The sequence below is a fragment of the Pieris brassicae genome, chromosome 8 (assembly GCF_905147105.1).
Source record: "Pieris brassicae chromosome 8, ilPieBrab1.1, whole genome shotgun sequence".
NCBI classification, from domain to species: Eukaryota; Metazoa; Arthropoda; class Insecta; order Lepidoptera; family Pieridae; genus Pieris; species Pieris brassicae.
The window spans coordinates 7,379,165-7,391,786 of NC_059672.1; the positions used below are offsets into that span (position 1 = coordinate 7,379,165).

The window sequence follows — 12,622 nt, forward strand, 5'->3', positions numbered from 1 at the left end:
CGCGAATATTATTTAATAATTTATGTCTCCAGATTAATTAAAAACCAATAATTATTATTTATTTATTTCTCCCATATAACATTTACAGCAATAAATAAGATTACAGTTGAGAAGGTATTGGGAGACTGGTTTCCAAACCTGGTAAGAACCTGTGATAGACTTCCATTCACAGCAAAGTCATATTGAGTGATAACAAAAAGTACATACATATATGGGTAGGCAAACAACGTTAACGTTTTAAATAAGGAACGAAAAACAAACAAAGCAGTCAGCTAGTTAGAAGTTAGTAGAAATAAAGTTGTATGTACGTGTGTGTGAGTGAGCGTGAGAAGGATGTGTGTGGGTATGTCAGGCACACGCCTGAGAACATATGTAAAATTATTTTAATACATCTAGCAGATTTTCCGTTTGGTCGTAGTTCAAAGTAAGTAAAAATGTATGAACTGTTTGCTTTACACATTTTTTTAGTTTTAGGATATATATTCAGAATTATGTTAAGTTTGTTATACAAGTAACAGCCCAAAAAAGAGAACGATCGCTGAGAAAAATTATAAAAGGATGAGGTTGCACAAACGCTATATTTGCAACGTTTGCCCAACATAGCGGTATCGAAGAATAACAGCGAATGTTGTTTAAGAACAGTATATAAGATAAACATCTGTCGAACTGTAAGCACAGAACTGGTTTTATAAAGTTCAGCAGTAGGGAAACGAAAGGGAAGAGACAATGAGGTTTTAAGAACTGCTCGTTGGGCACACTTAAGTTTCAGGAGTGAGGTTTTATAGGTGCCTTCCCTACACAGTAAATTAGCAGTGATTGGCAATGCGACTCATACACTATTCTAATTGTAGTGGAGTCAGCAACAATATTAGATTATAAATAACAATACACCAGAAGATACTCTGTGGTAAAATTTTAATCACAGTTATGTTTGGTTTGAATTTTGATGTTTGTAATTTGTATTGAATCCGCTTCCGCCAAATTTGAAATATATTAAAAATACTTATTTTAAATTCAATTGAATATTGATTCGTATAGGAAATGGACCAAAATCATGACGCAAACGACAGTATAGAAAAGTTCGATTTAAAAGTTAAATCAAAGCCAAAATATGGTGTTATATTACAGCTGCACCACACTGTCCGCGGTCGTCGTATCAGATTTTCTTCAGCTTCATTCGATGATATTCACGAAAAATTAGCATGTGCGGATAACGTAGGGAATATATTTATATTAGATTTTGCTGATCTGAAGTTTTGGAAGTTAGCAAGTCAAGGACCGTGCACGGCACTACACTTTTTTCCCAATAAGCTAGATACTTTAATAGTTGCGAACAAAAATTTCAATATACATTTTATGGATATAGAAAGCGGTTCAATATCCTTCACATTGTCTGGACACAGTGCTCCTGTAAAACATATTTCCTATTCAAATAGTAAAATGAATAATCTTCTTACAGCAAGTAACGCTGAAGCTATTTTATGGGAACTTACCAACTATACCAAATATTTTACATTGAATACCTATTCTGGTGCCCAAATTCAACAAATCATGTTTACACCAGCTGGCGATTATTTAGTATCCTGTTTTCAAAATGATACAGTTCAAATATGGAGACATGAAACTATGAAATCTGTAAAACAGATTATACCAAGTGAATTAAAGCATATGAAAAGTATAGCGTTTACTATGAATGGTAGAGCAATGGCAATGGCAGGGCTCTCTCCAACTTTAATTTTGTTCAGCATGGATACATGGAAAGCTCTTGTGTCAATCGATTTAACAAAGTACAATATATCTGGAGTACAACTTGTTTCATTCATACCGCAAGTATTTGATGGTGGATCTAATAAAATACTGGGTGTCTTAAGCAGTGATTGCATACTTTATATGATCAATGTACAGACATTGAAAGTTATACATAACATTTGCTGTGAATCATCTGGAATTAGAAATTTTATTGTTAGTCCCAGTGGAAAATATTTTCTATGCATTTTGCAGTTGGGTGAAGTAAATGTTTATAACACATCATGTGTTTTGGATCTGGCTAAAAGTTCAAAAGATAAAGTGAATGTACCTTCACCAGCTCATATAATTCCTCCTTATAAGATTCAGTCTAAAAATGATCTACATACCAAATTAGAAGTTGAAAAAAGGATGCGAACATGCATGGATAGTGTTAGATTGAGGAGGATACTAATGCAATATGGGGAATATCCCGAAAAATTTAGATCAGTTATTTGGAGATCACTTCTGGTAACACCTAGAAATAAAATAGCTTATTCAACTCTTGTTGATAAAGGAATTCATACAGCTTTTAAAGATATTGAGAGACAATTTACAATTCACAGTACAATTACTCTAAAAAGTTTGAAAAGATTGCTGTCATGTCTTGCTCACTGGTGTCCATTATTTGGGGTTTTAAAATTTCTTCCAGGCTTTGTTTTCCCATTTGTTAAAGTATTACATAAGGATCCTCTATTGTTATTTGAGTGTGTTGCAACAGTTTTGATGAACCAATGTCAGCTTTGGTTTGAGTATGCACCCTTTCCACCTCTTAGCATTTTGGCGATAATAGAGAATATTTTAGCAGAACATGACCAACAACTGTTAGATCATTATTGTGAACTTGGTATTACAAGTCAAATTTATGCTTTAAAAATCTTAGAGACTGCTTTTAGTGAAGTTCTCACATGTTCTGAATGGCTAATACTGTGGGATCATATTGTGAGCAATGAGCCATCATTTATTTTAATGGCTGTTGTGTCATATAATATAATTCAAAAAAACGCAATAAGACGACTGACTACATACAAGCAATTAGAAAACTTTTTTCACAAACAAAATCCTCTGGATAAAAAGTCATTTTTAAAAAAGGCCTATTATTTATTAAACGAAACACCCGAGGATATCCATCCCAGACGATTTTTGAATTCTTTTATATCTCTTGATAAAGGCATAAGTTATCAACAATTTTCTGGCTATCCTAAAGCGACTATATGTCTGAAGCTTGCTAGAAAAGAAAGAAAAAAGAATAAAACTGAAAGATATACTTTAAAAGATCTAACAACAAAAAGTCAAGAGCGGGAAATAAGAAGTCGTTTAAAAAATAATGAAAGCGATAATGATAGTAACTCTGAATTAAGTAATGATGATAATTTTGGTACTGAAGAAAAGCTTTATAAAAATACACGGCGCGAGGCTTTCCAGAGCCATGGAGATATCGTTAAAAGAAGCGTGAAGGACGACTTGATCGAGAGCATTATGTGTCCAGCTACAGTTCAGCTAAAGAGAAGCAAAAAAGTTATAAAATCAAATAAAAGAGAAGATATTTCAGAAAAAGCTGAATCTATATCGAAAAAAAATAAAAAAGCAAATCAGAATAATCAACTCGAAAAAGCGGTTGAAAAGTTACTCTTTAATACAAGTAATACAGAAACATCTGGAACATAACGTCTGTATTAATGAAAAGACAATAATAAATACAAAATTTATTAACCATACATGAAATACACATATATTTAAAGTTTTAAAGATTCTGATCTTTTGGTTTTCCGGAAGACGGTTTCGGTATTGTTGATTTTATGTGGCTGAACTTTTTGTTAGATGCACTTAAATTTGGACTCATTAAATTCGATCTCGATGTACTTGGCGGTGGGAGTACTTTATTTGGCTTGAATAAACCTAAAAAATAAATATTTTGTCTTTCAGTTAAATTATGATAATACTATCGAATTCAAATCTAAATCGAACTATAAATATCAAGGAACTGTTCGGTTTGAAGGCCTAAGGAATGTGTAAAATGAACTACTTACTGGTCAATTTACTCTCTTTAGGTTTTTTATCTACTTTTGTTGCAGTATCCTTATCCTTTTTAAGCTTCAAAAGGCTAGGAGAGAGGCGGCGTAGGCGAGACGTTTTCTCTTTTGTGGTGATCGTTGATGTGCTCGATTCACTTCTTTTTAGATTGTCTTTCTCTGCACTTGGTGTTACTGATGCTGGTATATTGGAGCAAGACAGGTAGTGACCTTTTGGAGTATCAGCCGCCTAGAAAGCCATAATTTTATAAATAATAACTTTCCGCGTCGCTTTCATGGATTTCATACAATTATAGTACAATTGATAAATTGAACATAGAAAGAAAGAATCAACCGCTGTGATCCAAACGCACAAAACGTAGGTCGCGTTATAGCCACTATGCAAAAAAAAAAATTGCAGAGCAAACAGTATAAAATAATTTCCATAGTCTATACTTTAAAAAAAGTTGTTTTCTCAACCTTGTCTCTATAATCAGATACAAGACATATTTTACTGAAAAGCTTTTCATAGAAGTCTGAACAACTATTATGATTTGTTGACTCACTTTACAAACACTGTATTGTTGTACTCACTTTAAAAACAGGTATCTTAGAAACATCTAATTCCTGGCATGACGAATTGTTTTTAGTTTTGGCACTCAATGTTTGGATAACATATTTAATATGTTTTTGAGTTTCTTCACAACAATTTGTAGCGTAGATAAGCTTCTCTAAAATATATTTCGATATTTGAGGCTCTTGAATAGGGCTAAAAAAAGTGTAAAAGAGTGAAGTGAGTTAGAGAAAATTTATATTATGATTAATTTTTAAAGAATAATGTAATGCCTGCGTTGCTTTGTGCGTAAGAGTTCCTTGGTTCGATCTCGGCAAAACAATATTCTTATGGCATAGAATTTATCCATAGAGGCCGCATTCAACCGTCTCGTCTATTATCAAAACAAACCCAAAAATTTATGTATGTACAGTCAAAACCGTTTAAGACGACATCGTTTAGAACAACATACTTATATTATTAGGTTATATTGACCAAAATCAAAGGTCCCGGCTGAATTCTACCAGACCGCCTTATAAAAAACACCGCTTTTTATAACATATCTCTTTAAGCGACTATATCTGTTATAACGACCAGTATTGTAAACATTTGAATAGGTGAGGGCAGTATCCCATTTACACATCTGGCAAATTACGAAGGCCACAGCCGAAGGTTTCAAAAAAAACCAAATGTTTTAAACTAATTTAATTTAAAAATAAAATTACAATTTAAACTATAATTAAAATACGGCTAAACAACCCGAAGTGAGGAAATTGAATGCGCATAATATATGGAAATAAAAAGGCTCGAAGAGGCACCAAATGCTGACACTATGCAACGTGAGGCTCGTGTAACTCGTGTAAGTTGCGTCATAGGAATTCCGCTGACACCATGTAACATTAGGGACGTGTTATTCTTGATATATTGCGAAATGCAGATTCCATTATATAGGGCTACGTAACAGGCACACTAAAGTCACTAAGATCGCAAAAGTAAACAAAAACGACTCTAGTATTTCTCAGAATACAGAAAGAAAATAGGTACACGTGTATGCAGTATAATCGAATCCCAAAGCTCGCTTTCTCATTTCTCTTCAATCAGTTTCTTTAATATATTTTAAGAATATATAGTAGAATAAATATATTTTAAGAAATTTATAATTAAGTTTAAGTTATGGAAGAGCTGGGAACCCTGACAGGTATTTTTTTACTTTAAAGGGTTCCCAAATCTTACACATTGTAATGCATATGTACTTAAAATGAATAAACATATTTTTATTTTATTATTTATTAATGCATGTGTATTTCGCTCAATTTGAAAGATCTGAATCAAAATAATCTGGTTCGTTCGACACGTTTAATATAACGATTGATTGATACGGACTAAACATCATTCCGAACTGAAAGATTCCCGATTGTAAAACAACTTCGGTTCAGATTTCAAGAGCGAACTAGTCCTTTAACAACCGAGTCCTTCCGAACAAACCCGATGTATTGTGTGTATGTGCGACACGTACGCATACACACAAGCTATCTCTACTTATGCTAATATATCGAACATTATGACGTTTGCTAATCGTTTTATGTACACAATATGTTCGACGAAATTCATAAGATGTTTGTTTTGAATTCTTCACAGCTTGACAACTTACTGCATTCCTTGGAAATATTATTATTAATTTATTAGCATTATTAATTACATACATTAAAAAAGAGAAACCTTTGTAATAATTACATTAACGCGTCACGTCGCTAACAATCAACACGTCAAAGGTCACTATGGTACTAAAATATAAAATTGAAATGGGACCTTTTTTGTTATAAATAATAAAAGTAAAATTTCAAAATATATCGGGTAGTTCAAGCAGTTCAGCAATAATATTACTGCGACTAGTGTTGAAGTTTTAACCTTATTTGTATAGTCATAAAAAAGCTTATTAAATTGAAGTAGAGGCAAACTAAAAGAATTAAATAGATTCTAGCTCCAATCAATCTACACTTAAGAATCGTATTTGATTGACTCAGTCGTAAATTTTAAATACCGCATCGTCGGCTCGCGCCTGGTTCGTTCGGTAATCTTTTCTCTCATAGGTCTCATTCCCTCGGATCACTACGGCGCGCCGCGACGTCATTGAACGAACGTATCATTTTTAATGTAGTGACCCATTCGTTAGCGAGGATTTCAAGATCTGGTTCTTTTGAACCGTTCAATCGCGAACGACACATACATTTAAAACTAATCAGAACACAAGACGCACCAACACATTATTGTTGTTGTTTACAAACATATTATTGTTGAGCTATTCGTGACACTTTTAACATGTCGAAAAGAAAAAGAAAACAAATTACTATAGAAGAAAAATCGCGTATTATTTCAAAGCTTGAGAGTGGAATTCCAAACAAAGACTTGGCCGCAAAATATGGTGTATCACACTCGACAATTTCAACTATTTGGAAAGAGAGAGAAAAAATTCAAACTCTTTTTGATAACAATTTATTGAAAATGAAACGAGCAAGAACAACGAAGCATACGAAGATTGAGGAAGCTTTGCTAAAGTGGTTTAAATGTCAAAGGAAAAATAATGTGCCAGTAAATGGACCAATTCTTCAACAAAAAGCAAACTATTTTGCTCAGCGCTTTGGTGAAGATTTCGTTTGCTCGTCCAGTTGGATTCAACGTTTCCGGGCTAGGCACGGTATCGTCGGCTCGAAAATGAGTGGTGAAGCTGCCAGTGTTGATAGTGATGTAGTAGAGGTACAAGAAGTTCAAGAGGAAAATGACGAACAGGACGAGATTGAAGAACAATTTACAGTGCCAACTTTGAATGATGGTCTCAATGCTGTCAATGTATTACGAAAAATTTTTCTTTTTAAAAAACAGTTTCATATGCAGGGAAATTATCACAGTACTTTAATTAAAATTCAACGTGAACTACTAAGTGCGTACGTACTACAGAAGTGTTTCAAACAAAAATAACAGATTTTGTTAATGTAGAAAAATGATAATTATACGTAATGTCTTTTTATTATTATTTTTATGTGAAATAAATAACATGTAATCTTTTAATATACATGAAAACAAATAATAATAAAAAGACATTTTATACATGAGTATATTACACACACATTCAATACTAAGTACCTAATAAAAACAACGTCATCGGCTGTTACGGCTATCGGTTTTTATGGCCAAATATGAGTCCCATCGATGTCGTTATAATAGATTTTGACTGTATGCCATTTGGGCGTTGCGGGGCTTCATACATAATCTAACGAATGTCAGGTTTAATAATTTCGTCAATTATAAGCACAACAGTGTTTTAATAAGACATTTATTTAAATTATTTAGTTCCTATGATAGTGTGGATGAAAACCAATAACTATTATTACTGTATCTTTGATTTCATCGTTAAACCAAGTGTTTTATTGGCAAGTGAGGCGCCGTAAAGTACTCATACCTTGATGTTTTGTTCCAACCATGGAGACTATCCGGTGTAGATGACACGGAGTATGTCCTTTGCCTTTCAAGGATCTTTGGTATCTAAGTAAAGCAGTCAGTAATAACAATTAAAATATAATATATAGAAATAAAAAGCTGTAATAGCTAATAATAAGTTGTAATAGCTTTAATGAGTAAGTAACAAATGTAAATTATTGAAATATTAATTTTTAAGTAATTTGGAATGTTTTAATTAATGTGCAAAAAGTGAGCTCTGACGGTAAGAATTATTTTAACCAAACAACTGAGATTGAATAAACAGCTTAGAAGCAATTTGGCAAAACCTGATGCATTCTAAAAAGACGACAACTCTCTTGCAAGCCCATTAATAATGCAACAATATCATCCAACTCACGTACAAATACACAAAAACCGATACGTTAAAATTATGGATTTTAACCTAGGATTTTTATAGCTGATTCATTAAAGATTATTACTATATACGGGTGATCAGTTTATAATAAGTCATCAAATGTTGGTATTAAGGTCCCAACTTTTCTTTTGGAGACTATGGCCATGGAATTGAAGTGCACAGGCGCTAATTAAAGATTTTAGTTGGTGCCTGTCAAGATGCCTTAACTGTAGTGTATGTAGAAAGTCGAAAACTAAATTTGTATGAAAATGACAGCTCGTGTCGACAAATTTTAAAGATCTGCTGGTAGATAGCAGTTACGGCGTCCCTAGTTCACCGAATAGATATCTCAATACAGCGAGGAAATGCTACCAGCATTGAAGGTGCCACAGGAACAAACCAAAAATTTAAATATTCTATTTACACGTTTTTAAGGCATTTTGGCAAATTTAAATCTAGTTTCAAGGGCTCTCACATCAAGTCTGTTTGATGTTTGACGTATGACACACAAACATGCAACATGATACGCATTAAAGACATGGCAGATTCCTCACCATGGAGAGGCATAGAGAATAAAGACGCTGACGTACAGGGTTCTCAACTTACCTGACGCTTAAAAGATATTGGCATGGGGAAAGATGGTGACGAATCATCAACAGTTATCAACGTGTCCAAAGAACGGTAACGTGTCGGTGTGTCTGCTTCTAATTTTAATCTATAAGGAAATTATACATATATTATAAAATTCTCGTTATCAAATAGTTACGAAGTTAGTATAGTCTTTTGTTAACATAGCTTATACACATTTATTTATTCATAAATAAATAATTTACACATTATACACACAAACACGTGGTCACGGTGACTGACTGACTTTACGCACGCTGTAAAGCACGCGAAACGTCGCAAAGTTTTAAATTATGTAAATAATTATAAGTTTATAATAATAATACATAGCTTCAATCCCCTTAAAAAGTGTTTTCTTAGTTACGATGTTATATTTTTTCAGCTTTCAGATTTTTGTCAGTTTCATTTTTACCTTATCTCAGGCGTACTAAGTTCCAACATACTAGCTGATCTATTCGCTTCTCTAGGTTTCTCGTTGGTTTTGTTATCTTTGATGAATTTTACAATATTCTGTAATTCTTTTGATATTTGCTCCCGATGCGTTTTGGATAGATATCCTAGAAGACCGCTTCCGCTTTCCTGTTAATTCACTTTTGTCATTAAAAAAAGGAAAAGATAGTTGTAAGATGTTTATTATTTATTAATAAGATTATGTCAAAATCTAAGTTGCGCGCCCATTTTCTACATCTACCAACTTTCTATATTATATATAATAAATACCAATTTAAAGAGAAATTGTTAGTTATTTGAAATAAAAAGTGCTGAACCGGTTTTAATATAAAAAATAAAAGCGGTAGCAGGATGCGAATGGAGTAAGAAAGCCATAGACAGAGCCAGTTGGAAAAAGCTGGAAAAGGCCTTTACCTACCTGTGACGAGTTCCGATCGACGGTACTGAAGGTAGCTAAGATATAGGATAACTAGATAAATAAAATAATGTATAAAATGTAAAAAAATCTAAGCTGTATATTATCTGCTTTATTAATATAACGTATTATTATAACTAATTATAAACGGGCTTTATTATTATTATACCGAAAGAAAGCTATGCTTTAAAACATGTTTTAATAAAATTATGATACTAACACACATAAACAACATACATCGAGTGGCTAATCGTCTAAAAAAATTATGAGATTGTTCTTCTGTAAGTATTATACCTTCAAACTATCCGGGATTTCTTATGGCTTGTATACAATACAAGTAAAAACATAAAAATTTAACTAACATACTATTCTCTTCGATTACACGTATTCTATTCGGTAATAGTACAATAGGCATTATAAAAATCATTATCAGAAAAAATTATATTGATTGAAAGGTTCTTGTTATTGTGTTCCTCCAATCTTGCATCTCTAACAAATTGGGCCTTTACTATATCTACACATATAATGTTAAATTGAAGCGGTCTTGTCAATAGAAGCAGGTGTAGGGATTGTTGGCACTAATTATAATAATAAGCTCATTAGCCCATCGTCACGCGGTAACACGTGGGGAAAGCAGACCTCCAGACCATAATGTAGTGAATAATTTAAACCTTTTACATTTACACAACAAGATGAATATGTTTCTAAAGGGCTAGGTGCTGTATGCTGAAATGCAGGTTCACACATAGTTCAGCGTCAGATAAACTTGACTATTTTTGTTTATATAACTAGCGTAATGTAGATATAAGTATTTTTCTGTGAAATAAATTATTATTATTATCTACCGTATTATGTTGTTTTCCGCCTGTAACCCCCGAAACCTCCCAGAAGCCACTGTTGTTTTTATTTGCATCGGGGGGGCATGAACACCTCGACTCTGAACTTTCCATTATAACGTGGAGTCCAGAAGACTGGAAATTATATAAAAATGATGAACTCGAGAACAAAAAGACCAAAAACTATTCATTTGTTCAAGTAAAAGTTTCAGCATGTATAAAATTTTTCATTCAAACCACAACAACCTAGTCCAACCAGGGCTACAGCCCGGGGCCTCCACAAGAGAGTTCCGACTAGTAAACAACAACTCTTTAAATATATTTTTACATTATTGTAAAATACTACAAGTATCTATGTTATACAATAAATTATTGATTGAAAAACTCGACTGAATTTCTTTTTCATCTGATTTGGAAAATAGTTGGCAAGAGGGCTTCCACTCCTTCGTTGCTCCGTGTGTTTCAACATCTAAATCCAGTCCTGTCTATAATGATAACAACATACCTGGCAAGTTATTACAACATTGCGCGCAGAACTATCTTGACTCATATTAACATCTCTAGTCTCCAAAGATTTAACATTGAATCCTAAACACTGCAAAAGTGTGCATAGTTCCACTACATCCATAAAAGTTTCCTACAATGTAATCAAACATATAAAAGCGTTATCAAGGACATATCATCTTCATTATGTGTTGAGAATAAAATTAAGTAATACAATGGGATGTATTCACCTAATTAGCTAAGTCTAACCACCTAAGTATAACTATAATATACAAATACCGAACAAATGTTACAATATTTTATCACTAAAAGTACTTCTATAGGTTTGCCTTTCATTTTAAGGTAACTTTATCTTGAAAACTTTAACTTTATATTGAAAAATCACAAGGTATAAATAATTTAGTTTAAATTTATAGACAGTTTACTAGGAAGTTTCTTGTAATTAAAATTAATTTGAAATACATACCGTAAGAGACATTGTGTAACAATTAATAATCAACACTTTTTGTATCACAACAAAAACGCACGAGTAACTAAAATGACGCAATAATTTGTTGTAACTTTGCTGTCCTACCCTCACTATTTACCCACTAAATAAATTCTTTAGTTTACAGTCGGTATCTGTGGATAGAATATTATTTTGTTGGAGAGATTTCGCAATCATATTATACCATAAAAATAAAATTAATGTAATGTAATCATAATTTTATTTGTAATTAAACTTAAATTAGTACTAAAATGATGTAAGTAAATTGTCACTTCAGGTCTACCAATTTGGATCCGTATTACACACAGAAAACTCGTGAGTAAAACTCTGCTAAGTCTAAGTAGTCAACGCAGGCTTTCTTATTTATTAGTAACTAGCGGACCCGACAGATGTTGTCCTGTCTTTACTATGAATATTAATTTAGAATCGGTATAATAAACTAAAAAAATATTTCAGAAACAAAGTGTTTATTATTCTAATGCTGTATGATATACAACATTCTTAGTATGTTTTTCAAATGCGTTTATAAATAGTTTTGTTGGTATTCCGACACGGGAACAGGCGAAATATAACTGGCCATGTGAAAAACTTGGACTTTCAAGATTAATGCCACAATGACAATTAGCGACTGTTATTTTATATGTATTTTCTCAATTTAATAACTCCGATCGAAGCATTTGTTTTAAACGATATTCATTTTTCTTACATCCTTTTAACGAAATTTTGCAGCACGCATTCTGTCAATGTTATGTCAAACGTTATAAGGTTACATAAAAAAGTTTGAATTGTAAAAGCACTATGCACTGAAAAAAAATTTGATGTAACAAGTCTGGATTACTTTATTAAATTTTCTATTTTTTTTCTTTCATAAAAACCTTCTCCTGACAGTAACAAACACAACAAAAAAAGAATTATCGAAATGGGTCAAGCCGTTCACACGTGCCGTGACCAAGGGAAATAGGGATTCATTTTTATATATACAGATTAAAATATATATAGTAGTTCTTAGTTTTATAAGTGTGGCCATTTCCTAAATACCAGCCAGCCAGCCAGACGTAGGCACTCTTCAACTGTTACATTGCATATCAATTAGCATTTTATTA

At 32.5% G+C, this 12,622-nt stretch overlaps 2 protein-coding genes across 2 annotated transcripts; one reads left to right on the forward strand and one right to left on the reverse strand.

Annotated features, from left to right (window-relative positions):
* The first annotated feature begins 974 nt into the window (after positions 1-974).
* On the forward strand, positions 975-3,647 carry LOC123713867 (TBC1 domain family member 31). Its single transcript, XM_045667763.1, has one exon. The coding sequence runs from the start codon at positions 1,042-1,044 to the stop codon at positions 3,451-3,453; it is 2,412 nt and encodes an 803-aa protein (XP_045523719.1). The 5' UTR covers positions 975-1,041; the 3' UTR covers positions 3,454-3,647.
* Positions 3,530-11,670, reverse strand: LOC123713298. The gene is made up of 9 exons (XM_045666900.1): positions 11,499-11,670; positions 11,034-11,165; positions 10,538-10,663; positions 9,240-9,406; positions 8,807-8,915; positions 7,808-7,890; positions 4,392-4,566; positions 3,816-4,047; positions 3,530-3,684 (listed from the first exon to the last, which is right to left on the reverse strand). The coding sequence occupies exons 1-9, from the start codon at positions 11,508-11,510 to the stop codon at positions 3,530-3,532; spliced, it is 1,191 nt and encodes a 396-aa protein (XP_045522856.1). The 5' UTR covers positions 11,511-11,670.
* Positions 11,671-12,622: the final 952 nt, after the last annotated feature.

What these genes read in the sequence shown, in the direction of transcription:
- LOC123713867 (XM_045667763.1), top strand. Translation starts at nt 1,042, where the DNA reads ATGGACCAAAATCATGACGCAAACGACAGTATAGAAAAGTTCGATTTA.
- LOC123713298 (XM_045666900.1), bottom strand. An exon ending in GCGGAAAACAACATAATACG is followed by an intron (nt 9,407 to 10,537) that starts GTAGATAATAAT and finishes GTGAATTAACAG; the next exon opens with GAAAGCGGAAGCGGTCTTCT. An exon ending in CTAAGATACCTGTTTTTAAA is followed by an intron (nt 4,048 to 4,391) that starts GTGAGTACAACA and finishes ATGGCTTTCTAG; the next exon opens with GCGGCTGATACTCCAAAAGG.